The 26,739-nt window shown below is 49.0% G+C and overlaps 1 protein-coding gene across 1 annotated transcript in view; it reads right to left on the reverse strand.

The window, feature by feature from the left end:
* Window positions 1-3,433: 3,433 nt before the first annotated feature.
* Window positions 3,434-26,739, reverse strand: part of Wdr1 (WD repeat domain 1) — a 35,016-nt gene continuing 11,710 nt past the window's right edge. The window contains exons 4-15 of the mRNA XM_051164823.1: window positions 23,325-23,472; window positions 22,232-22,412; window positions 16,276-16,353; window positions 15,981-16,061; window positions 15,445-15,678; window positions 12,550-12,639; window positions 10,455-10,609; window positions 9,551-9,638; window positions 7,257-7,367; window positions 6,561-6,734; window positions 6,162-6,306; window positions 3,434-4,546 (exon numbers count right to left, since the gene is read on the reverse strand). Of these exons, the coding sequence (XP_051020780.1) occupies window positions 4,440-4,546; window positions 6,162-6,306; window positions 6,561-6,734; window positions 7,257-7,367; window positions 9,551-9,638; window positions 10,455-10,609; window positions 12,550-12,639; window positions 15,445-15,678; window positions 15,981-16,061; window positions 16,276-16,353; window positions 22,232-22,412; window positions 23,325-23,472 (1,592 nt within the window). The 3' untranslated portion in view covers window positions 3,434-4,439. The remainder of the gene's footprint in view (window positions 4,547-6,161; window positions 6,307-6,560; window positions 6,735-7,256; window positions 7,368-9,550; window positions 9,639-10,454; window positions 10,610-12,549; window positions 12,640-15,444; window positions 15,679-15,980; window positions 16,062-16,275; window positions 16,354-22,231; window positions 22,413-23,324; window positions 23,473-26,739) is intronic.

Raw genomic sequence — 26,739 nt, forward strand, 5'->3', positions numbered from 1 at the left:
AAGAAGAAAAGAGGTTCTGCTCTAGCACAGACCTCAATGGGCAGTTTAATAAGACTAGTATCGACCCCTTTAGCACTGGGAACAGAGTTGGGGGATGGGAGAGCACTGGCCCAGTGTGAGGCTCCCTGTATTCCATCTGAGTGCATGCTACACAGGAGACTACTCTAGAAGGGCCCTACTGGGTAAAACAGGCTGCATTCGTGAGGCCATAGGAGTCAACCTCCCAAGCTGGCCTCTTCACCTTAGCATTTAGCAGATCAATGTGAACCGAGAAAAGGAGTCCCCATACTTTGTCCAGATTGTCTTTAAATTATTGAGCAATTCTTTTTAAATTGAAAATACATTCTTTTTCATGTTTCCTGATCATGGGCTAGCCCAAGAGGCATGTCCCATGAAAGTCTTCACTTATCAGGAAAATGGGACAGAAGGGAGGAACATCCTATTGGGACTTTAGGCAAGAGAAGCATGGGAGAATAGGGAAATAGGACTCAGATGGTTCTAGAATCCTACAAGAAGAATTATGACGGGCGATCTGGGCCCAGGGGTCCTGCTCAAACTGGCACCAGCCAAGGACAATATGTGCAGTAAACATTGAACCCCGACCCAGATGTAGCCAATGGACAGGACATTCTCCACAGTTGAGTGAAGAGTGGGGACTGACTTTCACACGTACTCTGGTACCCTATATTTGACCACATCCCTTTGATGGGGAGGCTTGGTGGCACTCAGAGGAATGATAGCAGGCTACCAAGAAGACACTTGATACCTTATGAGCATATACAGGGGGAGGAGGTCGCCCTCAGTCACAGTCATAGGGGAGTGGAGTAAGGGGAAAAAGGGAGGGAGGGAGGAATGGGAGGATAGAAGGAATGGGATAACTATTGAGATGTAATATGAATGAATAAATTAAAAAATTTTTAATTAAATTAAAAAAACTAAAAAAAATTATTTGAATAACGATCTTCAAGACTGGTTGCGTGTTGTCGCCAACAGCAAAGAGAGTTATGAAGTGTGTTACTTCAGATTAACCAGATGAAGAGGAGGAGGAAGAGGATTAAGACACATTGGTCTGGAATGTTTTGTATTAATTCATAAATAAAATTTAGGAACAACAACAACAAAAAAAACAAAAAACAAACAAACAAAAAAACCAGGCAAAAATATATTAAAAAAAAAGAAAAACTAGATCAGAAAAAAAAAAAAAACCATACAGCTGCAGACACAGACACACACACACACACACACACACACACACACCATACCAGCAAAAGACATGAAAGGTTGGGGCTGAAGAGATGGCTCAGAAGTTAAGCACATGAACTGCACTTCTGGAGGTCCTGAGTTCAAGGTGGCTCACAAACATCTATAATGTGATCTGACGCCCTCTTCTGGCCTGCAGGGGTACATGCAGAAAGAACACTGTATAGAAAAATAATAAATGAATAAATCTTAAAAAAAAAAAAAAGATTAAAAAAAAAAAAAAAAGAAAGAAAGAAAAATCTCCCCAAATGCCACTGGTGGGCATGGGACCTGGTTTGTACATCCAGTGAGACTCCACAGGAGAGAAATGCCCTAGCTCCCTTAGGGTGAGAACTAGGCAGCCATGTTGCCCAAGCTGGTTGAGGAGCCTGGCTGGTGGACATGCTGTGCTGATTCAGTGTAGCTGGTGGTCTTAGGACCTTTGCTGTTGTTTCAGGCAGCTGCAGCTGTACCCCAAATGCAGTTGACTGGCACAGCTATTGTCCTGGGTACTACTGTGAATGCTCGTCCAAGATATCAGTGATCTGGGCTTTCACCCTGACATTCTGTGCTGCCTAGAGACTTTCACAAACAGATCTTTCTTTTTGAAATGGCAAAGGTCATAGGTGTGGGCCCTTTCTTTTTCTTTTTTGTTTTTCTTTTATTTAAGCCTCCAAGGAAATGAAGCCCATCCCACTAGCACACCTCAGAGTTACCTGCTTACACATGCAATGGGGTCACTTGATGGTATTATCCTGTAACATGGTTTCTATTCTTACAGTTTGAAAATTAGACTACTTTTATGAAAAAAAAAAAATCAGCGTGTTTAAAGAAAACAATTACCAGCACCAAGCATGTGAAAATGTCCCCTGGTCTGGTACAGGGCAGTGTCCATATCACTTGTCATATTGCTATTCTCTTGGCAGCTTGGATCGGAGAATTGTGAATGTGATCAAATATCACCGCTCTCACTGTCTTAGGCACAAGTGTGGGGGCTGTAGAGATGCCTCAGTGGTTAAGAGCACTCAGTGCATAATCATGAGGACCAGACTTACAAAGTAAGCCAGGTGTCCCTTTATATGGCTATGCCCCCAGTTCCAAGGGAGTTAGGTTTGCTTGGGATTGCTGGCTTGCAGTCTGAGGTAACAAGAGCCCCAGGTTCAGGGCTGGAGTTACGGTTTGGGGTTAGTGTAAGTGTTAGGATTAAGGTTGGGGTTAGGGTTAGTGCTGGGGTTGGAGTTGGGGTTAGGGTTAAGGTTGTGGTTAGGGTTAGGGTAGGGGTAGGGTTAGGATTAGGGTTATGTTTAGGGTTAGGGTTAGTGGGGGTTAGGGTTAAGGTAGGTGTCAGGGTTAGGGTTAAAGTTGGTGTTGGGGTTAGGGTTAGGGTAGGGTTGGGGTTGGGGTTAGGGTTATGATTACGGTTATGGTTAGGGTTAAGGTCAGGGTGAGGCCCTCACTCAAAAGATTCTGGTCCCCACTTATATAACATATGCATGTATATTCACACACACACACACAAATAAAGCTTGAATTCAGAAAAACAAAACCAAACACTTTTCACTAAATTCTCCCAAGGAGTCTTCTACCAATGCTTGCCGTTCTCAGCTGATGTCCACCTAACTCGAGATAGTTTAAGGACAAGACAGGCTAAGCCCCTCAGGTGCTGCCCACTGACTCCGTCACAAAAACATTTGGTCTCAATGCCAAACATGTTTTTGATCTTGTTCCGTGGTGGCTTGTGTCTCAAATGACGTAACCTGATTCTCTTGGCTTCTGCCATGTTTTACACATGAATGGCAGAAGCAACATCAAGAACCGGAGAGGAATGTTTCTATGGAGACTACACACTTGCCCCCAGAAGCAGTGCTTTGAGTTGTTTTGGCTGCACTGCAAGTTTTCTCAAACTAGATCCAGTTACTGGCTTGAAGTATTGAGGGTGAATACAGGTAGGAGGGTGAGGCAGGATCTAGCCAGTATCAGGCCCAATGCTGCAACACATGAGGCTGGGTTGTAAGAAAGGGGTGGGCCAGGTCAGGCTACGCCGGGTCTGAAAGCAGGGATAGGAACAGGGTGAGTCTTGTTTTCTCTTGGGCTGTCCTGCCATATGATGGCCACCAGAGATGTTGGCTGCTGAGCGCCCCCCAAAGCCTCCCATCCTCCCACATGCACCACCACACAAAGCCAGTGATCCACAGTCAAGAGGAAAGATATTTAATTATTTCTCAGTCTAATCTCTTAAAGCGCTCAAAGTGTTTTCACAAGTGCAAGGGAGGGATTGTTCTCAGCCAACGTTTACCAGCGATTCCGACACACGCAAAGAAACTGCCAATCACGGTGCTTTATACTTACTTTAATTTCTGCACTGAAAAAGAAAAAAAAAAAAAAAAAAAAAAGGTAAAAACATGACAAGTCACAGTGACATCATCTTGTCCTTAATCTCTGTTCTTGGGGCCAGAGGGGGGAAGAGACAGGAAAACATTGAAGCATGATGATCATGTGACCAGGCCAACTCAGTCTGGCTAACAAGGGCTCTACTTGCCTGGACACGGTACTGTCAGCGCGCCAGCTCAGGAACATGATAGACAACAGTCAAGGTACATTAAAAAAAAAAAAAAAAAAATCCCATAATTCCATTCTTAAAATCAAGCACAAAATATGACGATGAGATCAAGGTTCACGTGTCCCTGTGGGATCTGGGGACGGGTCCAGGGAGGCAGCCATATAACATGACTCACACTGAGGAGCAGACCTGCTCTACACAGAATGCTGACACAGGGATCTGCATGCGGCTCCTCCTCTCCAGTGCAGCTGCATCCTGCATGGGAAAGGGGAGCCGTGGCCTGCTCCCTACCCTGCTTCCTGATAAGCTGCAAGAACCACAGGGGCTGGGGGTCTGTGCTTTGGAGGCTGCTGCCTCTGGAATGTTCCACGCTCTCACGATCTGGTGGGCTGTAAGTTTTTAGGTACGCTCCACACGCTCTTTAAGTCTTGCTTTATTTCTCATGTGCAAACTGTTACTGTCTAAAGCTTTCAGAAGGATGCGTACAGACATGGACACCCTGCAGAGAAGAGGGTATTCACAGGCCCTGCTCACTCCCGGGGGGGTGGGAAGGGGAGTGTTACAGAAATAGTTAAGAGAAGGGTACTCCGAGGCAGTTAAACTCTAGTCCCTGATTCGGTCCGTGGGGTGAGCGGCGTCTTCAGTAGGTGATTGTCCACTCCTTCACAGAGGCATCATGAGAGGTGGTGACCAGTGTGTGCTCGTCCAGCCAGGCCAGGCTGCTGACATGGTGCAGCCGGTGAGCATCTGGGAAGAGAGTGGAATTAGAAGAAACGGGCCTACTCTTACCTCTACCTGTATTTGACTAAGAAGAGAGCCACTGGGCCAAAGTCATCAGTGAGAAGCAGAAACTAGCATAGTGAAAGCTCCACTTTCACAAGGACAAGTTTGTCAGGACAGAGGCGGGAAGAGGTGAACTCATCTTTGTACCAAATCCAGGTGAGCCAGCAGAGGTTCCTGGCTCACCACGTGGCTTCTCTCTAACTCCCAACACTTAATCCTCCCTGGGGCAAAAGCATAAAAACAAAAACAATACAAAATCCTTTTCAGGATGGATCAACAGTCAGACAGATGTAACAGACACACATGTGGGTCCACAGGGTCGGTATTTACAGACTCAACCAATCAAGCAGGGGAAGCAGCCAGCTCCACCATGGCTCTGGCCTGGATGTGAATACAAAACATGACAAGTGTTTATGTAGCATGCATGCTTGTCAGCTAACGATGGCTGAAGTGTACCAATGATGCATGTAGTTTATATGAAAATGCTACTATGCCATTTTTGATAGAGAACCTGTGTGCTGGGTATGGACAAGAAATGAGACTGAGGACCCGCGTCTGGCGTCTCCTCCAGCAGTCACGCTGGAGTGAATCAACTCCAGCTGCCCTCTCACCTCCATTATTGACTACAGCCATGAGATACTGTACTTTTGGGGTTAACTTCAGCCCAAACTTGTCATAAAGCCCCAGGGGTCTCCAAGTTCCAGGAAAGGGGTCCCCGTACAGGATCCCTGGTCCTTACACTCAAGGCCCAAGTGGATCCAGTTCAGCGGCCCCACCTAGGTGGGGCAGATGTGTCTCAAAAAGTCAAGCCATCCTGGGCCTGAGAACTCTGCAAGCTGCAGCATCCTCCATGGCCAGGCCAGGTGCCAGCACCTTGTATTTGAGAGGCTGTGAGCACAGTAGGTTGACACTAGCCCCATTCTGCACATGAGCCCTGACACGTTGATTAGCTTCCTGATCCAGTTCACTTGTGAATTTCCTAGATTTCCTTACAAACCAAAACGGCTCCTTGGAAGCTGCTTCAGGGCTCCTCTTCCTAGTCTGCCTTCTAGGAGAGTGTGTCTCTCTGACTTGCAACTGTAGTAGGGAGTGGTCTCAGGATACTGTTAAAATAGGCCAGGATCCCTGTTCCACTGAACACAAAAGGTTGCCTTTTGTAGCAGGTAGACCAAGGGGACAGTATAAAATGGCATTTGGCTGTCTTGCTCAAGACCACCAGCCATATGTGACTGTGGACCCTAACATGGAACTACCAGCAGGAGCAGTGGTGAGAGGTTAGATAATCAGAATAATGATTAAAAACAAAAATCTGGCTCCTTAAAAAGGCTTTTCTTCATGTATGTCCTATATATGGAGACCAAGGATTCCTACCAGAATGAGTGTCTGAGGATTCATCTGCACAGGCCAGCAGGGTGCCTAGTGTGTGCTGGATGAAGAAAGAATGGAACATCTCCTTCAGGTCACTTTTAGAGCAGACCCCAGGGTTACTTGACCCTAGGAGCCACGATTAGGGGCCGATCTCTGGAGCAGCCTACATAGGCCGGATCTTAGCCAGGCTGAGGCCAGGGGTGGGAGTTACCTTGGATCTTCACTTTGGTCTCTGGGTCACTCAGGGTCCACACGTACACCATCATGTCCATGCCACCAGAGGCAAAGTGTTCATTGTCTGGTGACCAGGCCAGGCACACAATTTTTGCATGGTGTCCATAAAACACATTATTCTCCTAGCATAAAAAGAAAAGAGGTGTAAGATCAGAGTTAGGCCATGTGTCCTCCCAGACAGCCCTCACAGTAACAGGGAGAAGCCCCAGTCCCTGATCACCACCCCCAGTTTACCGCATCTTCCTAAGAGCCCCACTATGTGCCTGTCACTGATGGCGATGAAGGCATGGCTGAGAAGCCAAAGCCCAAGAAGGGCTGGCTAGAGTTCTCCCCTATGCCTGCTAGCGTACGATGCAGGGGTCCGCACTCTACTCACCGAGTAGCCATCAGCTACACTGAACACAGTGACCACCTTGCTGGCATCACACACGGCCAGGAAGGCACCATCATGGGAGTAGGCCACGTCTGTCACTGGCCCCTTGGCCTCTAGAAGTTTGCCTTCATCCTTTAGTGTGGTGCCCAGGATGGAGTATACACGCACATTACCATCCTGTAGGCAGGGACAGGAAGCAGTCACTCCTGAGCATACACACCATGTGCCCTCTGTCATAGGGGAAAGTTGAGGTTTCAGTAAAGAAGTGCTCTGCCATAACTCATTAAGCACAGTATGTGCCCTGGGCTCTGGCTACTGAGAAATGGCTGGCTCCTCCCACATACTCCCTTAAGTGTTTCACCTCAGCGGAAATGATGGACCCCAGGCCTCCCTAGTCTCATTCTATGTTTGCTAGCTGCCAAGGAGGTTCTCTGAAAGGTCAGCCCGGAGAACACTGCTCAAACAGCTTCCCATGCTCTAGAGAGCCTTCTGATGACAGCCTATATAAAGGACATGGAAGGAGAAAGCTCTCTCTTTGCCTGCTTGCTGCTGCTCTTACTGGCAAGTCCATTTAAATAACAAAACAAAACAAAACCCTAGCACTGAGCCTACTTTGGGATTCCAACATATACTGAAGACCTTGGCCTTCTCCAGGCCCCAAATCAGATACCAAGGTCACAGGGTAAAGGAGGACCTTACCGTTCCCCCAACAGCCACTGTGTCCCCACCAGGGTGCACAGCCACGACTTCAGGCTCATAGCCAGGGCTATCGATGCTGAAGCACTTCTTCTGATCTTTTAGAAGGACAATCTGTGACACAGAAGATGCAGTCAGATCAGTGGCTCCTAAGACACTGCTCATCATCAGGAAAGGCGAGTTCTCATTAGTGGCTTTTGGCTCTAAGCCACACCCTAGGCCAGTCTCAATCTTTTGATAGAGGTATTACCTCCCTCCCCACCAGGACTATGCTACTGCTAGTTGCTGGCCAGAATTTGAGAAAATGTTGAGTGTGAAGTGCTGGTCTCTGAGGTCAAAGAGCAGAAGCACCAGGAAGGGACTTGATTCTTAGCCATCAGGGGCAGTAGTCTGGCCCCGAGAATTCCCACCCTAGATCCTAAGTCATAAGAAACAACTGGTGCCTGTGTAGTGCAGGTTTTTTCCAGTGGGGGACAATGTGGTGTCCATGACAAAGGTTACTGGACACCCAGCACTGAGTGTCTGTCCAGTCAGGGCAGCATCGGAGCTCTGCAGGAGCAACTGAGCAACCACAGGTGCCTGAAGGAAGACGAGCTGGACAACACGGACTAGCAGACGGGTCAGCGGGGGTCTGCAAATGACACTGCTCTGAGACAATCCTCAAGTCCTACCCTGCTCTAAGAAAGGTGGAAGACTGTGTGGAGAAGGCTACACTACACTCATTCATACTGAGGCCTGCCATGTTTGCCTTACCGGCAGACAATTCCACATGTCAGGGCTTTAGAGTAATGTGGTGGCCTGATCTCGACTAAGCTGTCTGCTTAGGGTCAAGGTCACGCATGGACCTTGGCTTGTCCTCGGCAACCAGCAGAAAACATGGTGAACATACATGCACAAAGAAAACCCCTTCTATCTGGGAGCCCATTCCCTAACCCACTAGGACACTGGAAAACTTTGTCATCACCTTCTGAATGGCAGGTAGTCTGAGTCCCTGGTTTTACCCACCTTGGCTAATTCTGATCAGCTTCAAGGACAGGGTTGGCTTAACAGCCCTATGACCTCAGATGAAGTAACTGGGGTTGGGACAAGGAGGTATCTGTCTGAGGCCTTGCCACAGAAAGTCCTCATGCACTGTGCACCAGGACCAGGTGCTGATACAAGGCTGGCAGATCTGCCATGGAGAAGCAGCTCTGCCCAGGGCACCCCGTGCAGCACATTCCTTTTTGTGTCCCGTGGCTTCCCAGACTGAGTGTAGTAATTATTTGGCAGGGACATCTGATTATCTGGGACACAGAATCCACTCTCCCTTTAGCAGTCAGCTTCAAGGACCAGGGAGGGGTAGGGAGATCCTGAATGGCCTTTTCTTCAGCAGGGTTTGCCACGCATGCCAACAGGAACCACTAGTTGGCCCTGACCACATGATAGGATGCCTGGGTTTGCAGAGATGACATGTGGTGAAGCAGAATTCTGCACAAGTAGGACAGGCACAGATGTGAGCCAAGGGCCCCATCTAGACACTCTAGAGGGAAAGGTACGCACGGACTTCAGAGTTAGAACCCACCATGGGCTGGGATCTCCCTGATCCTCATGTGGCAGTGTCACTCAAAGTCAACTCTGTGCTTGTTAGAGAGACCACAAGAGCTCAGAATGGGTGAGGAAGTGATTCAAACCACACAGCTCCACCAGGGAAAGGCTGAGATAGGATGGATAATGACAAAACCACATACTTCAATGCCTCAGACCCCCATGGACAGATGGGTCTACAGTCTGGTGTGATGCTTAAGAGACCAGCTCTGGTCTTTCCCTGTGCCTGATTCAGAGGGCAGCACTTTCCCTAACAGCACAATGACTCCATGAGAAGCCACAGGCATAGGCAAATAAGCCTGTAGCATAAGACTATCAACTTGATATAACTTGGGAGTTATCTGGAAGAGGGAACCTCAACCGAAGAACTGCTTTAATTGGACTGGCCTGTGGGGCGCTGTCTTGACGGCTAATTGACGCGGGAGGGCCCAGTTCACTGTGCAGCACCAACCCTAAGCAGGAAGTCCAGGGATAAGTAAGAAAGCTACCTGAGCATAAGCCTGAGACAAGTAAGTAGCTTTCCTCCACGGTTCAACCATGGACTGTGACCTAGATTAAAAGCCAAGTAAAATAAACCTCCCCAAGTTAAGTTTTGGTCTGTGCTTTATCACAGCATCAGAAAAGGAAACCAGAACATGGATGAAATTCACAAACTAGACAGCAGTACACATCTCATATTCTACTATTTCTGCTCAAAATGTAGCCAACCATACCTGTCCAATGCACACGACCACAGTATAGCCCCCGGGGCCAACAGCTACACACTTTGGTTGAACATCCAGCTTCACAACGCCTTGCCCACTGTTGGTGAGGGAGAGGGAGGGATGGCAGGTTATTTCCATATTCAGGTGGCTCAGTGTGGTAACATTACATGCATTGCAAACACTGCACCACTTGCATAGGTGGGGGAAAAAAAATCCTACTTTAATCTTTCCTAAAGGGCAACTTGTTAAACTATGAGGTGACAAAATAGGACACTGAGGTCAGGGAGAGCAGAGTGGGGAAAAGGTGGCAGCAAGAACTATGTGGTCTCTTCCTGTCCACCTGCGCTAAATGCAGTCATATTATCCTCACCCTTCTGTAGGCCCGAGACTGCAATGTTATAGTTACATACAAAGAGTTCTGCTTCTTCTGTGGGTCACAGCTGCTCTTCCCATGAGGGGAACTAGGACTCCAATTCCTTTAATCAAAATGCCAGTTCCCTCCTTTCTTTTTCTTAAAGGCAGGGTTTCTCTGTGTAGCCTTGCTGTCCTGGACTCACTTTGTAGACCAGGCGGACCTCGAACTCACAGAGATCTGCCTGCCTCTGCCTCCCAAGTGCTGGGATTACAGTGTGCACCACTGCATCAGGCTTCACCTGACTTTTTCAACAGCTCAAGCTCCACTGTCACTATCTCTGCTAGCAGAAAGACACAAAGGAGAGCAGACAAGCTAATGGCTGATGAGGGCAGGGTCTATATGTGGTCATGCTTTTGAGCCTGGTTATCAAGGTCTTGTTGCTCAGCACCAAACAGAAAGGGCAGACAGGAACACCGCTGACTTGGAACCTTTACAGGCACCTGTAATTCATTCTGGACCTCTCTAGACCTATGGCTTGATTCCTCAAGCAGGACTTACCTGTAGTCTCTCAGTGTCAGGTTGGTGTACCGCACAGTGTCATCCATGCTGCAGCTGACCAACTGCCCAGACTCATCCACGGTCATCCTGGACACCTGATTTGTGTGGCCTTTTCCAGAGAAGGAGTCATTCTCTCCTGTCTCTGAATCCCAGTAATGTAGGGTATAATTAAGGAGAAACTGGACCTCAGGATAGTGCCACCTATGGCTCTAGAGAGGCACGGGTGCCCTACATGCAGGCAGAAGACACTAAAGAAAGAATAGGAGGCATCCTCACGGATGGCCAAGCTTGGGATTTCAGAGAGCTAAGGCAGTGTGAGCCAGTGGGGCGGCCTGGCTACTAACTAGCCAAAGGACCAAGGCAATAAATAGCACAACCTCTGAGAAGCATGAGAAGCCAATTGTGACGATACAGGCAGACTTGTCTGTGATGGCTGTGACAGATGACACACCTAATGTGTAACTTTCTGGATGTAGATACAATACCATGATAAGCCAGGAAGTTCCAAGACATGCAGCAGTTGCAGTCAGAACACAGGCACATGAGAAACACTGTATAGTATTAAACCTCTGTACTGTAAAGTACACATAGAACAAATGAACTTCAGGTTTAAACTTGGGTCCCACTGCCAAGGTAGGTTAGTTATCTCTACGTAAACTCTAGAAACGCGGACAAAACACTCCTGGCCACAACAATCTCAGATTAGGAGTACTCCTAACTGTAGCATCACTGACTACTCCTGGAACAGCCTTTAGGTGTGTTCCTGCAGTGGCTCATGTGTTACTGTCCACTACATGGGAGCCAAATGCTCATTTTGTCTTTCCTGCATCAATAGCTGAGGCTATGACGACCCCTAGGTAAGCTGGCTGTGCCCCCAATGCTCAAGTAACTACTGCCTGGTGCTACTGGTACCAGCCTGAGGGTGTGGGAGGCCCACCTTACAGCGGTGGTGTATGGGCTCTGAGCCTGAGGTGCTCAGGGAGAAGGGGTGGCTAAAGTGCACAACAAAAGAGAATCTCTTTCAAGTGTCCACCGTCATTTCCATGGGAGGCTCAGGGTACATGAGCTGCACGGATGGAAATCCAGACATGGGCACTGAAGGACACAGTTCAAGTGTGAATAAAGACATAGGTGGTGTTGATGTCCCTGGTTACAACTACAGGACAGATTGGCCCTAAGGACTGCTTGGCCATCAGCTGTAACACTTTTTCTTCCTAGTAGTAAAGGGTGGGTTATCTACCCTTTTTAGGCTAGAGGAACTTCCTGGGTCTTGTGAAAACGTAAGACAAAGCAGGTGTGGGAAGCATGCTGCCTCCAGCAAACCAGCAGCATGTGAATAAAAGGCCATCATGCAGGCAGACACCACAGCACACGTCTTTAATCCCAGCACCCAAGGAGGCAGAGGGAGGTGGATCTCTGTGAGTTCGAAGCCAGCCTGGTCTACAAAGCAAGTCCAGGACAGTCAAGGCTACACAGGAAAAACTCAGCCTTGAACCACCTGCCTTACCCGCAAACCCCCCAAAAAGAGGCTATCATGCAGAGGCAGCCTCACAGTGGTGCAAAGACCAGGGGACAGCACAAATACGGCAAGCGTGCCACTACTAAGCTCCACACTGCCTAAAAAAGCCTAAGTTACTGGGGTAAAGGGCACAGTGGCAATGGGCACCCCCTCCTGAGTTTAGGCCCCAGCCTGCTTTGTTAACAGCCCACGTGATTTTGGGGAAAGCACACTGTCTCTGGGCTTCAGTTTCCCCATGTTTAAAACAAAGTGCCTCTGCTGAAGGGTCTTTAAAGTTCTGACTCCTAAGACTCAATGATTTAATTGTCAGTGACTGGACAGACAGCAAGGCACCATCGGTACAGAAAAAGGAGCTCAAGCACAGAGACAAGCACCATGCTATGAGCAGTAAGCAGGACTGAGGGTTTTGCTCTGCCCAAAGCCTGGAGAGGGCAAGGCACCCAGGTGCAGACAGATGTAGCAGAGGCTTAGTGAATGAGCTGGGGCTGGAGCCATCTGGCTGGCCAGGCCCTAGCACCATGGGAACAGAAAAGTCCTCTCTTACCAGCGACTGTGCCAGCTCCCCAGTCAAAGGATATTGATATGTCCATCGTGGCTCCCAGAATAGATGTAGGACTTGCCACCATTTCTGTGCACTGTCAGACACTGGATGGATTTACTGTGACCCTGAAAGACAGACAACGGTATGGGGTGAGCTGAGGTAGCATGCCCTGCCCTCTGCCACTCACCAGCTGAGCTGTGCTTGGACTGCAGCAGACACTGCCCACAGTAAGTCATGAGCTACAAGCAGTCGGCTGATCTGACAAACCATCACATGCTGCTTCCCTCAGTGCCTACCTGGACTAAAAACAACATCTACAGAGAAGCCTAGCACTCAGGGAAGCATTACCATGAACCATCAGGTGGGTCTCTCAGAGACTGAGGCAGCCAGAACAGGATTACACAGGGAGACCCTGTGCTCTAGGTTATTTTTCGTAGGACCCCTCGCTACTGATGAAGCAGATGACCTTGCTGTACACATAGGACTCTGTAGAGGGGGCCTCTTGCCTGCTCTATAATTGGCTCAGCTTGCACTTCTCAAGTGTGCTCTACTCTAACCAACCCTTTCCCTCAGTCCCCACCAGCCTCCTCTGCTATTTTCCAGGAACTCTTGAAGGCTTTCTCCTTACATCTTGTCTCAGGGCTTCTGTGGGTTTCCTTTCCTGCCACAGTATGGCATTTACGCTCAGAAAAACAATGACAGTCCTTGGTAGAATACACTGTATAACCCCTTAAAAGACATGAGGCCAAGTTATCTTCTGTTTGACCTAGCAAGGGCCTCAAAGGTGCCCAGCAGACTGCCTGGTCTGCTGAATGAAAACCTGGGCTCAGAAAGATTCCAGAGGCTCCTGTGTGCTTCTTCATTGCCTATGGCAACAGCCCCACTTGACCGATTTAAGATTTCAACCCTTACTACAATGTCTAATCCCCTCTGAGGCTCAATTGCTTAACAAGCTAGTATTCTTGGGCGATTCTCACACACCCTTAAGCTTAAGAAACACAGGCTAGAAAAAGTACCACAAAGGCCAACTCCAGAGACCCTGACTGAGCCCCTTTTGGCAGCCAGTAAGCCCTTTGCTATAAAGCTCCCAGGTAAGACAGCCAGGTAGCCAGGGGTATTCTAATCTCAAATTCTGGTTTACTAGTACACTCTTTTTAGATCAGAGTGGCAGCTGCATGGATCACCTGACATGATCCATGTCAGCTGTTCAGAGAGGTGGTGATGTAGGTTTCTCTGAGAACTTAAAAGACAGTGATACTCCTAGAGCTGCCTTGACCAAGCAGCATTCGCAGGACCCCATGAGTCTAGCAGCAAGGGTGGCGCACAGCAGTAGTCAGGCCAGAATGCCCAGGAGGAAGCCTACCAGAAACTGCTCTTAAGGGCACAGTTGCTGGTAGGAGCCAGGGCTGTCTGACTTTTCACCACTGAAACTGGAGTCACAGCACAGAAGTGTCTGTCTCTGGGAGATGCTGGCCTCCTCACGCACAATTTCCCACCTGCAGTGGTACTATGCTCTGAGACCCAAGAATAGAGGGGCTCCCAATTCTATCCTTAGGACCAGAGCCAAGTTACTTTGTTCTGAGGAGCCACTCAATGGGGCTAGGAGGGCTGAGAGATCAGGAGGCCCCTCTCTTCTGTACAATCTCACCTACAGAATGGGGATCATGATGCGGTATGTTTCTATTCTCTAATAGGCTGCACTAGCAAGAGAAAGGCTGGCCTGGGGGTTTCACTAAGCAGCTTAAAATACAAGCTTTGGAACTTATCAGAAACCAGGATGGGGAGGCGGAGGCAAGGCATGGAACCTGTATTGCTGCACAGTTTTTGCCAACTTGACACAAGCTAAAGTCAATGGAGAAGAGGGAACCTCAATTAGGAAAATGCCTTTATAAGACTGGGCTGTATGCCACCCTGTAGGGCACTTTCTTAGTGATTGATATGGGGAGGGGAGGTGGTCCTGGGTTCTATAAGAAAGCAGGTTGAGCAAGACAGTAAGCAGCAATTCTCTATGGCCTCTGCATTAGCACCTGCCTTTAGATTCCTGCCCTGGCTTCCTTTGATAAGGAGCTGCAATATGAAAGTGTAAGCCAATTAACCTCCTGCCTCCCAAGCTGCTTGTGGTCATGGTGTTTCATCATAGCAATACTAACCCTAACTAAGTCAGCCTGGCTGTGGAAAACCTCCCTTTAAAAAATCATTAAAGGACCCTGGGAACTGCCAGAAGACAAAGCAAAGGTGATCCTGGGAGCTGTTCCTGTGCCACCTGCTCCAGGTCTCCTGAGAGGCTAACGTGGCAGGGGCAGATGGAGGAGGCAGAAGCAGCTCACTCAGCCAAGGAAGCACAATGTGGCCTGAAGCCGCAGGAAGGGTTTGGAACCTCAAGTTACAGTCTCGTCCAGGGTGGCCTTCTGGGCCTCCATTGGAGCCTTGACAGCTTGTCCAACTTCATTTGCTGTGAACATCAGGGCTCTTTCATACTTATGTCCATGTTCAAACTTCACCATGATCCACAGTCAGGGCCATCCATCTCCCCGCTGAACTCCTAGCTGAGCCACCCCCTCATTTATTCACCCTACCTTAGCCTCCATGCTCTTACCACCCACCCTCATGGCCTGCCATCATCTCACCCTCCATGCTCTATAACCAGCCCTAACACTTAGAACGCTCCCAGCAGTTGTGAGGCAGACTCCAAGTCCTATCAGAAAGCAAAGCCACTCAGGTAGTAGTCACTTCTAGCAGCAGACCCCAAATGTGCATTGTCACACTACTTCCAGGGGCTACTAATGCCCCCAAATACCAACTTGACTTCTGCCCAAACTCAAGACCAAGGAAACCTGTCATCTCTCTTCCACTTGCCCATCTATGTTTCCCCGTTTACGGTAGACCAAAGGAGTTTGTTTCCTACACACCATGCCTAGAACAAGGCTCACCTTGATGACCCGGAGGGGCTTGCTGGGGTTGTTCTTGTCCAGGTAGTTGATGTATCCAGACAGGGAGACGCTAAGGAGGTGGTCCTTCTGCCACAGGCAGCCCAGCTGCTGGTCCAGAACATTGGAGCCCATGGGAAACGTGCTGACCACAGAATTCACATTGACATCCCAAATTTTCGAGGTTTTGTCTCCAGAGGCAGATAGCAAATGGGTGCTGTCAGGGCTCCAACTAATCTATTTCAACAAAGCAGTGTTGCACGTCAGAGGGTTTAGAGCCACACGAGCCCTGAGAGCACCCGCCTACAGCTTCCACTTCACAGGAGAGGACAGGGACCCACAAGAGGTGGTAGGATGGGCCTGGCCCCCAGGGTCACTGCTCGGCCACTGACTGTTCCCACCTCCTGAATATGGCCTTAAAGCTCCGCGCCATGGCTCAAATCTTAGCTGCTCTCATCAAACATTCACCTAGCTTCAAAGTCATCTTTGGTGACTATCAACATAGAGCCCAGCAACTCAGGGAACACGCTCATACTCACAGCATAAATTCCTCCATCATGGGCCTTGGTTCCTCCAAGGGCACACACCTTCTCTCCAGTCTTCCCATCATAAATGAATATCTTCAAGAAACAAACAAGTGATGTAGAAGCTGGTGTAGAGGGCCCTTAGCCCACCATTTCCCAGCAATTGTGGCTATACAGTTGGGGCTTCAAGCATCCTTTGAAATGAAATGAGAGACTATGTCTGGTGGACTTTGGTGACACCCTGGGAAACAGAGGACAGGGAGCATGGAACCTGCTTACATCCAGCCTCCTTCCCTGCCTCAGCTCTTACCTGGCCATCAGCGCTGGCTGTGGCAAATCTGTTCCCATCAGGAGAGAACCGCACACAGTTGACAAAGCGGCTGTGGTCCTGTGGGAGAGAGGGCTATCAACACTTGACAAAGCTCACAAAAGCTCTCTACTTAACACATGTAGTCTCATGCACCCCCAACTAACATCAGCAAGATTCATCAGTCCACAGGAACACTTCAGGACTTAGAGAACTCCCAGGCAGACCCTCATGGCAGTTAGGTCAGCATTCCTGCTCCTGCTTGCTCACTGCTCCGCCTGGAAGGCCATTCTTCAGCCAACCTGCCTCCCTTATCAAATGCCTCCTGATGAATCCTCTTCCCTCTCGGACCTCAGACAGCTTATGTATGGTTGAGCTCTGAGATTGGCATGTAAGGTACCCCGTTAGGCTTAGTTTGCTAAAGAACAAATGACTTTTAAATCAAAGAGTGGCTGTGACTTTTAATCAGGGCTAAGGGTCTGAGACCAAGGTCTAAGGAGGGCCAGGGCAGTACCCAGTCTTAGGAGGCAGTGATGGCACCAAAGGCCCCTGCTCTTGTTATGGACCTCCCCGCTTGTGTTTGTATGCACTTGCTGTTCTGCTTCCTTGGTTCCTCTCACATGTCCACCTGTTTCAGAGGCCTGTATCGTCATTTGCTTAACTGTAGTTTCTCAGTACACACAATTCACCATACCACATGAAGTCAAAGCCTTCCCAAGTCAGACTTTCATAAGTACTACATGCTTCCAGCTCTGCCACTGTCACAGTCTGTCGCTGTTCCATGCATAGAGGCCATGGCAAGTTTTAGGGTAGGCTCTTCATAGCACAGCATGAGGTCCAAAAAAGCTGAGTAATTCAAGCTGCACCAGCTGTGAAAATCCAGACTCCAGTTTCTTGTCCAGCACTGGCCTGCCTACACTGGCAGGCTTGGGCATACTCTGGTCAAGAGCGACCCTAGTGGGTCAAGAGCCTTAACTCCTCAGACTGATCTGCCACCCATTCAGGCACCCATCTCTGGGTACAAAGAGCCTATGTTCCATACCCATTAGCCATGGGGTCAAAGATGATGGGAGACAAGATTTCAGAGCCAAAGCCTTTACTGACCACTGTGGGTAGGGGTTGGGTGGGATACACACCTTCTTTGGGTCAGGATGAAATAAAGCAGGCGAGGTACTGACACAGTCACAGCTAGACCCGAGTATCCAGCTCACTGCCCCTTAACCCCACGCCCAGCATGAGAGCCTCACACTGGCTCCTCGAATCCCTGTTCTGCCTACTCCACAGAAAGAAAGCACTGGAGCCAGCTTACTCCAGGATCCCTCTATTTGGACAGAGTATCAGAGCACTTTAGAATTCAGAGGCCAAAGTGCCCATTCAAGAGAACAGAAGCCTGGAGACCAGAGGGTGGATCTGGGGTACCAACTCATCACTGCGTGAAAGGAACATTAGCTACCTCAGTGGGTCTCTCTTGGAAAACACACAATCTGGCAGGGGTGAGGTCATGTGCTCTAGAGACCACACAGGTCTGAGAGGCAAGTGGAGGCGAGTGGATGGGTGACAGAGCCTATATAAACCCATTTAGAGACTGAGCCATCATTCCTTCCTGCAACTCAGCCAGGAGACATGTCTGCTCCTGAAATAGACCCTGTGCAGGCAAGGAATAGCCAACAGCAGCCCATTAGCCAAAGACAATGAGGGCTAAGAATAGCTTTTCCCATAGGGAGGGCCCAACAGCAGAGAGGGAGAGTGTGCAAAGTTCAGAGGTTCAGTGGCTTCACATGGCAGCCTGAACCCTGCCATCTACTGAGCCTGACAAGACTTCTGACCCCCGGCCCAGACATCCAGAGGGGTCCCATTCAGCCCCACAGGTTCAGTCTCTTCCCATGTGAAGTTGTCCCATTTCCCTGGAACTAAACTTGGATGCTTGTAGCCAACACTCAATGAACCTGGGGAGAGGCTATGCCAGTGAGCTCCCCAAGAACTGTTCCCCCACCCTCATCTTTACCACCAAAGAAGCTCTACTTCAGATCTACTCCATTGTCAGGGATTCAGGTGCTCCTGGTCTCCCAATAGCCTGCCTCTGTCGTGGACATGCTTACTACCTTACTACCTAAGAACCCTCTACAGAAGCCCTCCTGAATTCCTACTGGTCTCTCAAAGGGAGAACAGTAGTCTGCAGATGACGGTAGAGCCTTGCTCAAAATCCCACAGGTCTCTCCTCTGTGACTCACTTATAGGGACCTGCTAAAGGGTCCAAAGAGTATTCCTATTTTCTCTGGGATGTTCACTGACACTTCAAATTCTACCAGGTCTGCCAGAAGCATTATGTGCAGGGAAGGCAAATCCATAACAAGAGTAAGTACCTACTCCAGTAAGGGCAAAGCATTGCTCTTCTCATGAAGAAGTTGTTCAGTGTAGTCAACCTGCCTTGTTTGGCTGGTCATCCTAGGGAATGGTGCCATACTGGGCTGTGTTTGTCTCTGCTGTTGGCATGTCTGGCACTCAGCAGCAGCTGTAGCCAGGCTGGTCTATGTTGTCAATCCCATGCAAAACCTCCACCTCTGACACCATGGCCACTTTCTTTGTCCATGGGCTCCCTGGGTAATGACAGGGACGGCCAGCAGCAAGGAGATCTCGTTCCCACTCAGTCTTTCCTCCCCATCTCATCCACTGTCTCTCTTATGACCCTGACCCTCCTAAGGTCTCCTATGACATCTAAAACACACAGTAGGTGGGGACAGGTAGTACTTTGGCCAATTTCAGGAAAAAGGTCTCTCCACTCTACCTTCAAACATAGACAGCACTCAAGTATGGAAGTGAGACCTGGAAAGCATAGGTAAGTCTGGCTATGGGTGAACCTGGACTCACTTCAGAGTAGCTCACGTCTATGCCCTGCTCTTAACGACGATGTGATATGATCTGCAAACTTGGACTAGCAAGTTGGATATGATCTCTGTATATCAGGTCCTGCTTCTCTTTCTCGCTGCTACTATTTACCTTCTGAGACTGGCACATCACAGGTTGGTTTCAGCACATACCACACAGAAATTCTTTTTGAGGCAGCGGTTTGAACTCACACTCAACTGTGCCCTGTCCCAGCCATATACTATGGAGCCCCTGCCCAGTACTTGGGAAAGGTCCCACAGGGTCACTATCCACCTTATCCATCTCACCCTTACAAGCTCTGGGGCTCTTGCCTAGTGACAAGCTGGCAGGTAATAGGTAGATGGGAGCCTAGATATTTGACTTCAAGGACAGAGTGTCTGTGGGCTGTTCATTTGGATGAAGGTTCTAGTAAGCACAGGCCATCTGGCCTGCAGACAAGAGAAGGAAGTGGAGGTAGCCACACTTCTAGTATTCATGGTTAGGAATGAAAGATTTGGTGACAAAATCTTGGCTATTTGGTTCACAGTACAAACAAACAAATTAATTTCTTCTGACAAAACACAACAGCAAATACTTCCGCACAGTTTAAGTTGTAAAACTTTTCACTAGGAAAGGCACAATGATTTCATCAGAACCTCTATACCTCTAGCTTTCAATTAGAACCCATGTGTGGGTGCTCGGTCCCCATTTAACACACAGCCTCACCACCATGTTTTCTGCTGTTCCCCACCTGTCATTTAGTTGAGGCAAATCAAGGACTCTTCCTGGCCTACCCTCCCCCCCCCTGCCATCGCAAGGCAGACAGCCCACCATGCAGCCCTGCAACTGCAGCTTCTTTCCTGCTTGCCAGCAGACCAAGGTCAGACACATACTCAGTTATTGGCTCTAAGTCTCCAACAGCTTACACATGGGCCCTCTTTCCCTTGTGTCAGCTGGGCCTGTAGGAATAGCTTTAGATGGAAAAATGAACCCTCCCCACAGTCCAGAGGCACATCTAGCTGGAAGGTAGCAGAACCAACTAGTTCTGTTCCAGGTACCACCTAGGTCTCCATCCTTGGTCCAGAACCCTTTCTGCTTCTTCCAGGACTTTCCCCCAAGACCCAGGGCTCTGGCTCCAAGGACTTCAATATAGATGGTGGTGCCCACCTAGGAAGAGGGCCAGCTGGGGGTGGGGGGGTAGGGTTCGTGTACCAGGAAAGAAAAAAGAGATGTGCTAGGTGGGGTCCCAGTAAGCCTACATAGAAAATAGTGGAGAGTGTAGGCATAAGCTCCTTGGTAGCAACAAACCCTGACCCCATGGCTCCACTAAGTGCTCTTCAGCTGCTCTGTGTTCTTTCCACACAAGTCGAATCCAAACGTGCAAGAGAAAGGATCACTCCTGCTACTGGAAAGAGAGCCCTGTCCACAAAGAGCTCAGACCAAGGCCAAGAGTCCCAGCAGTGTGTGGGAGGCCTGGGAAAGGTAGACAGCATCACTAGAGGATGACAGGACAGCCTCTGGTTGCTGCAGAAACCTCATCGTCTTTCCTCCCCCAAGATCAGAACCCAGAGACTGGCTGGCTTATCAGTGCTTAACTCATACCCCAAGAGTCACCCACCCCTGCTTAAGAAAACTGACCTTAGCCAGTGAGATGGCGCACGCCTGTGATCTCAGCATTTGGGGAGGCAGAGGCAGGCGGATGGTTGTGAATTCAAGGCTGGCCTGGTCTACAAAGCAAGTCCAGGACAGCCAAGGTTACACAGAGAAACCCTATCTTGAAAAAAACCAAAAACCACTCAACTGAATTTAAAGAAACAAAACTCCAAAAACCCTCCACCACCACCACCAAAAAACTGACCTTGAGTCACATCTCTCAACTGAGCTCCCAGAACAGCCATGTCGCCACTACCCACCCATGGTAGCTGCAGCAGACCAGGATGAAAACCATGGGAAGTTAAGAAAGGCTTGGATCAGCAAACCTGCTGGACACACAGGCCTCACTTGGCTTCCCAGGGATGAAACAGAACCTGCTTCACTAAAAGAGGAAATCCCTAGATAGCCATCTGTAATCCTAAGCCAAGACCTGCTTATGGAAACTGCCTACTACAAGTCCAGCCTGTGCCTTAGCCAGGAACGCTATGCCTGCTATTTATGGCATGTTACTAAAATACTAAAATTAACAGTCTTCCTCAGCAAGCCACTTTAAGGATATTATCTCATTTAATCCCCAATGAGGTACGGGCACTGGAACCACTGACATTCCTGAAGGATTAGTTTGAAGACCTTGGAGAAGCCCCAAACTCAACTACTGCTAAGGACAGAAGACATGTCCTTTCTGATTAAACAGTCACTTCATCTCCTATGAGCAGAACTAGTACTGGCTGCTTTGTTCACAGTATGTGGGAAAGACCTGCTGGGAAAGCTTGGACAAGCAGAGAGCTGCAAGGGCTGCCCAGGTCACTCACCCCTGTCACTTGCCCTCACTCAAGAATGGCAGCCTGAGCACCAGAGCAGCGACAGAGCATGAACACTACCAGCTGGGCCTCAGACAAGGCCCCATAGACCACCATCCCGGGACAGGGAACAGAAGGTGGAGGAGCCTATTGGCCAAGCCAGGGACAACTGCAGAGCAGCCCCCACTTCCACCCCTCAAGCAATGCTCCCCAGATTACGGGCTGAGTGCTTGCCTCCTCCAATCAGATTCCACTCAGCGGCATCTTTGCTCCCAGTCTCTACAGGGAGGTACTCCTGAGGACAACCCAGATGTCCTGAAGGCAGATCTTTTGCTAATTTGGTAGCTTAGCAAGGCCAGCTCAAAAGAACCAAATACATTGGCATTTCATTACCCTCACACTATCCTGGGACATACCCTTCCTTGCTGGAACCCAGCCTGAGACCTAGGATTATGAGGGCTGGGAATGGGAACTCCTTCACTGTTTATTTTCCCCACTGAATCTGCTTCCTATACATTACAGACCTAGAGCACAGTTACGTTCCTACATCAATATCTAATTATGTCTACTCAGGCCCCATGTACTCATACAAACCACAAAGCTCACCCAAAAACCACCCTAAGAAACGAAAGCCCACTTACGCCGATTGTAAACTTGAACTTGAATGGGGGGCCCTCGAAGAATGCAGCACAGTTATCATCGCTCCCTGTTGCTAGTCGGTAGGGCCTGCTCTGCTTGATGTCCACACTGTTGATGACTTTGTTGTGTCCTGTGATCTCACCCACAGAAGAGCCACTGTCCCACAAGAATACAGCTCCAAACCTTTCCCCAGTCAGGGCCAAGGAGAGAGAAATAAGGAAAAAAAGAAAGGGGGGGGGGGGGAGTCAATCCCAGAAGGACAACGGGAAAGCCAATGGCAGAGCTGCTGGAGCACAGACTGGTAGTGAGTGTTGCATGCCTACCTCAGGACACTCTAGGGGCATATTAGGACATATTGGGCCTTGCAAGCTCTATGTCCGAAGGTGTTCCAAAACAGATGGAGACCATGTGAGAAAGGGTCAGGATGTTCATGTCTGCATGGCCCAGTGTCAGCACCTCCCACATGGATCGTGCTATAGGAAGCAGCACAGGGGAACATCTTTATGGCCTCATTTCCCAAGATCTTTGAAAAGGCTGGGCAACAGGCAAGTTGCTACCTCCTAGTGGAAAGGACCTGGCCCACCCTGTGCTGGGATCCATGACAACATAGTCCCATAGCTACTAATGAGAAAACCTGGGCTACAGCTCTCACCCTACTAGTCATTACACCTCCCCAAAAGGATCTGTTCACCTCCTTGTTATACAGAGAACCTCAGGTTATGAGCCCATTTAGGGGAAAAAAAAAAAAAAAAAAATGCCCAGCCCTTCCTGCAGCTTCCAGTGCTAAAGTAACATACCTACACCTAACCTTTCTTGTAGCTTGGGATGCAGGAACAACTAGCGTCCAGAGTTCCAGGAGGTAAAGGGCTTAGGACAGAGTGTGGAAAGTGGAGGTGACACTCTGCCTTGGTGGAGAGTGATGTGAAGTCTCCCTTCTCCAAGGCAAATTGACCCTAAAGGGGCCAGTGGCTCCAATTAGTCACACTACTGGGAAAGAAGGAGTGCTGACATCTTTCTGCAGCCCCCTCCTCCTACAAAGGCAGCAAGGCAGAGTGTGGGGGTGGGAGCAGGGAGGGGCCAAGGTGAGTGACTCACTTCTCCCTTCCTTCCCCGACCACGGCGATCCTCTTACTGTCTTCAGTCCAGGCAATGTCCTTGATCTTCCCAGCGAAAGGCTGGTACTCATACTTCAGAAGGTGCTCCTTCTGTGTGGTGTCCCAGATCCTCAGCTTCCCAGAGACATCTGCAGGACAGGGCAGGGCAGGGCAGGGGTGGAAGGGCCACAATTCACCACCAGCCAGAGAAGCATGGGCACAGGACCCTCCGCATCAGCTCCATTTCTTCTGGTGTAGGTTCAACATTCAGCCACTCTTAGATCAAGGTGCTGCCTCCACATAGCTGTCACAGTAACCTTTTGTTCAACCTGCCCAGCACACCTTGTGTGGGAGGCCCCAGCACACCAGGAACCCGTTTCCTGTAGGACTTGCAGAACATCCACATGGTCTCTGCAACGCTTTGACTGAAATCCCCATTTCTCAAGTATGACAATGCTACAGGGCCTGCCTCTCCTGTCAGATACAGGTACAGGTGCAGCTGAGCAGAACATATGATGCTATGACAGCCTGTGGCCACTTGCACCCCATAAGCCTTGCTCCCAAAGGCAGATCTGCAGTCTCAGTCTCACAAGCACTTGTCCCTCCTCCCCATGTATGAGAGCTGGAGTTGAGTAAGATGCTTCTGTGAGATGGATGAGGTGGGTGGTACAAAGAAAGAACATAGGCGTGGTACGAGATGTTCCCACTGGAATTCTGCCAGCCGACTGTAAAGAAAGGAATACTTAGGGCCCTATCTACCTCTTACCTCTTCCCAAATTAGTGCTGTGCCTGGGAAGAAGTGAGATTGCTTTACCTAACACTTCAGGCTTACAAAGCTCACATGGCCTCTAAGAAGGCAGGCAGGGTGTAGCTTTCCCTGAGGATGCCAGACCATTTTAGTAAGGCCTGAGTAGAAGAAGCAACTGAAAACAGCATCACTTTCTGTACTAAGCAGAGGTAATGGACAACAAGGGCAGAAGCTGGCAGCCAGGCTTTGTGGGTCTAGTGTTCAGGGACCAAATCTGTCTCAGCTGGATACAGGCTACTAGGACCTCACCAGGACCTCATCCTCGGCACCTTTGTAAAAAGCATACCTACAGCATCATCTTATGGGCTTGCTCTGAGATCAAAAGAAAGTCACACGAGTGAAGTCTCAGGCTGATCCTGGGGTGCAGTCAGTCCTTGTTACAAGTGAACCATGAACTAAGGCTCTACACACTAGACCCCACATGCAAACATAGGGCCAATGCCCAGATAAGTAGTTTTCAACCTTCCTAATGCTGTGACCCTTTAATACAGTTCCTCATGTTGTGGTAACCCCCAATCATAAAATTATTTCCTTGCTACTCCATAACTCTAATTTTGCTGTTATGAATCATAATGTAAACACCTGTGTTTTCCAATGGTCTAAGGGTTGTCTGCTCTCTATGTTGAGAATCCCTGGTCTAGAACCAGGAGAGTCATGAGACTTGAAATGCTGTTCCTATATCATGTCCATCTAGGGACCATGTAAGAGAGAATACCAACCCCAGGAGCAGAAGACAAATTAGGTAGTGGTATGCCAAAAAGACTGTCCTCCCGGTCATCTGTGGATGAAGTTCAGGAAGACAGCGTGTTAAGGCATGTTCCAGAAAAAAATTGAGACCTAGTTTGTCACTGAACCAACAAGTCCAGCAAGGAAAGGATGAAGTTAGCAGCATGAGGAGTTGTGTATGTGTAGGAAAGGCACTGTTTCTCCCAATATACAAAGGCAACATACACATACATAGGCACCCTATATATACATACACACATGCATGCATATGCATTCATGAATAAAAATGTACCTAGTAAGACACAGACACATACCCATGTAACTCAAGCACACATGACCAGGAGGTCCCTCCCTATCAGGGCCCACAATGTTTCCTGCATAAAACAATAAGGATAGGATGGAGGGTGTCTCTCCCTTTCAGAGAGCTCAGGACCCAGCTTTTCCAGCCCCTGGTTATTCGGCCTCATGTAGTTCTTGCCTCTATCTCTCCACTGGCATCCAGTAGTTTATGCACTACCTCTGCCACCTGACCAGCTGCCTCTTCCTCTGGCCTCACTTCACTCTTCAGAAGCAATCGGAACAGGAAAAGAGACAGAAGGATCCTGGAGGTAATAACAAGACCTCAACCTATCAGGGTAGACCCCAACAGTCATCAAGTAGTTGAGAATTAGCTAGATGATTTTCAATAATCTGTTAGTCTATATAGCACCAGGAAGAAAAACCGGCCCAGTGTAGTGTGCCATCAGGGATGGGCTTCTAGGCAAACTCATGTTCACACTTAGACAGGAAGCAGAGTCAATGGCACAGCCATTCTTCTGAGTCTGCATCATCCCTCAAGCAGACACATGTGGTGCTGGGAGCACACAGCTGCTCATCAAATGTCATGGGGCTTGAAGGAGGAGGAGGAGAGCTTGAGCAGAGTGCCTTTTATTCCCCAAGGAGACCCAGCCTGTAGAACTCTCCCTATGGTGCCCTTCCAGCCTTCATCTCAAGCTTTCCTTTAGGAGGCCTGTCCTGGGCATTAGGCCAAATCAGGCATCCCGGCTTGTGGCCTCTTCTTCATCCCCAGGGCTGTCTGGGAAATCACTGTCTAGAGTGAAGAAAAGTGAGACTGCCCTAGAAATGACTCCTGTGGTCAGAGGGCCTCCTCAGAGGCATGGGCTCCAGGAACAGACCTCTCATGTAGTTAGTATTCCTGCCAGAAGGTTCTATCCTTCAGTAGCTGCTGGCCAGCTAGACTGACAGCATGTACAGATTTCAAAGAGATATGGCTTCAGGGTACTGGGATCCAACCCTGCTGGGCACACCCATTAACAGCTAACCTACCCATGACAGCATAGCCTTTCCTAAGCTTCCCTGCCCCCTCCCTTACCTCAAACATGCAACACTATTTTTAGCCCAGTGCCTTCATGTGCACAGCAAATGTCCTACTGTTCCCCTTAACAATCACTTTGCTCTCCTCAAAGTACATTGGAAATGTGACCATCCTGACAAGCTCCCTTCATTCTGCCAGCAAACCAGAGCATTTTTAATAGAACATCAAAACCATACCAATGTCCCCTTTTGAGGACCGTCTTTGTTGCAGTCTCTGCATCAGCCTTCCCTACATAGCTTCTGCATTCATTCTGAAGGCCATTGAATTTCTGTCTGGTTCAACAGCCCCATGGGGACTGGTCTAGGGGACTGGTGAGGTCAGGTCTAGGCCCACAGGCTCTCAGATGGAAAATGCAAAGCAGGAGCTATGCCAAGATAGGTGGCTGCCTCACCGGCAACCTTCTTCTCTTAATAGATTTCTCAGAGCACTCAGCTGTGTGTTAAACACAATTTTAAAAGGCATTTCAGCCAAATCCTGGGACTTAAATGAAGAAACACTTTGCTGGCA

Source organism: Acomys russatus, chromosome 22 (genome assembly GCF_903995435.1).
Source record: "Acomys russatus chromosome 22, mAcoRus1.1, whole genome shotgun sequence".
Lineage (NCBI taxonomy): Eukaryota > Metazoa > Chordata > Mammalia > Rodentia > Muridae > Acomys > Acomys russatus.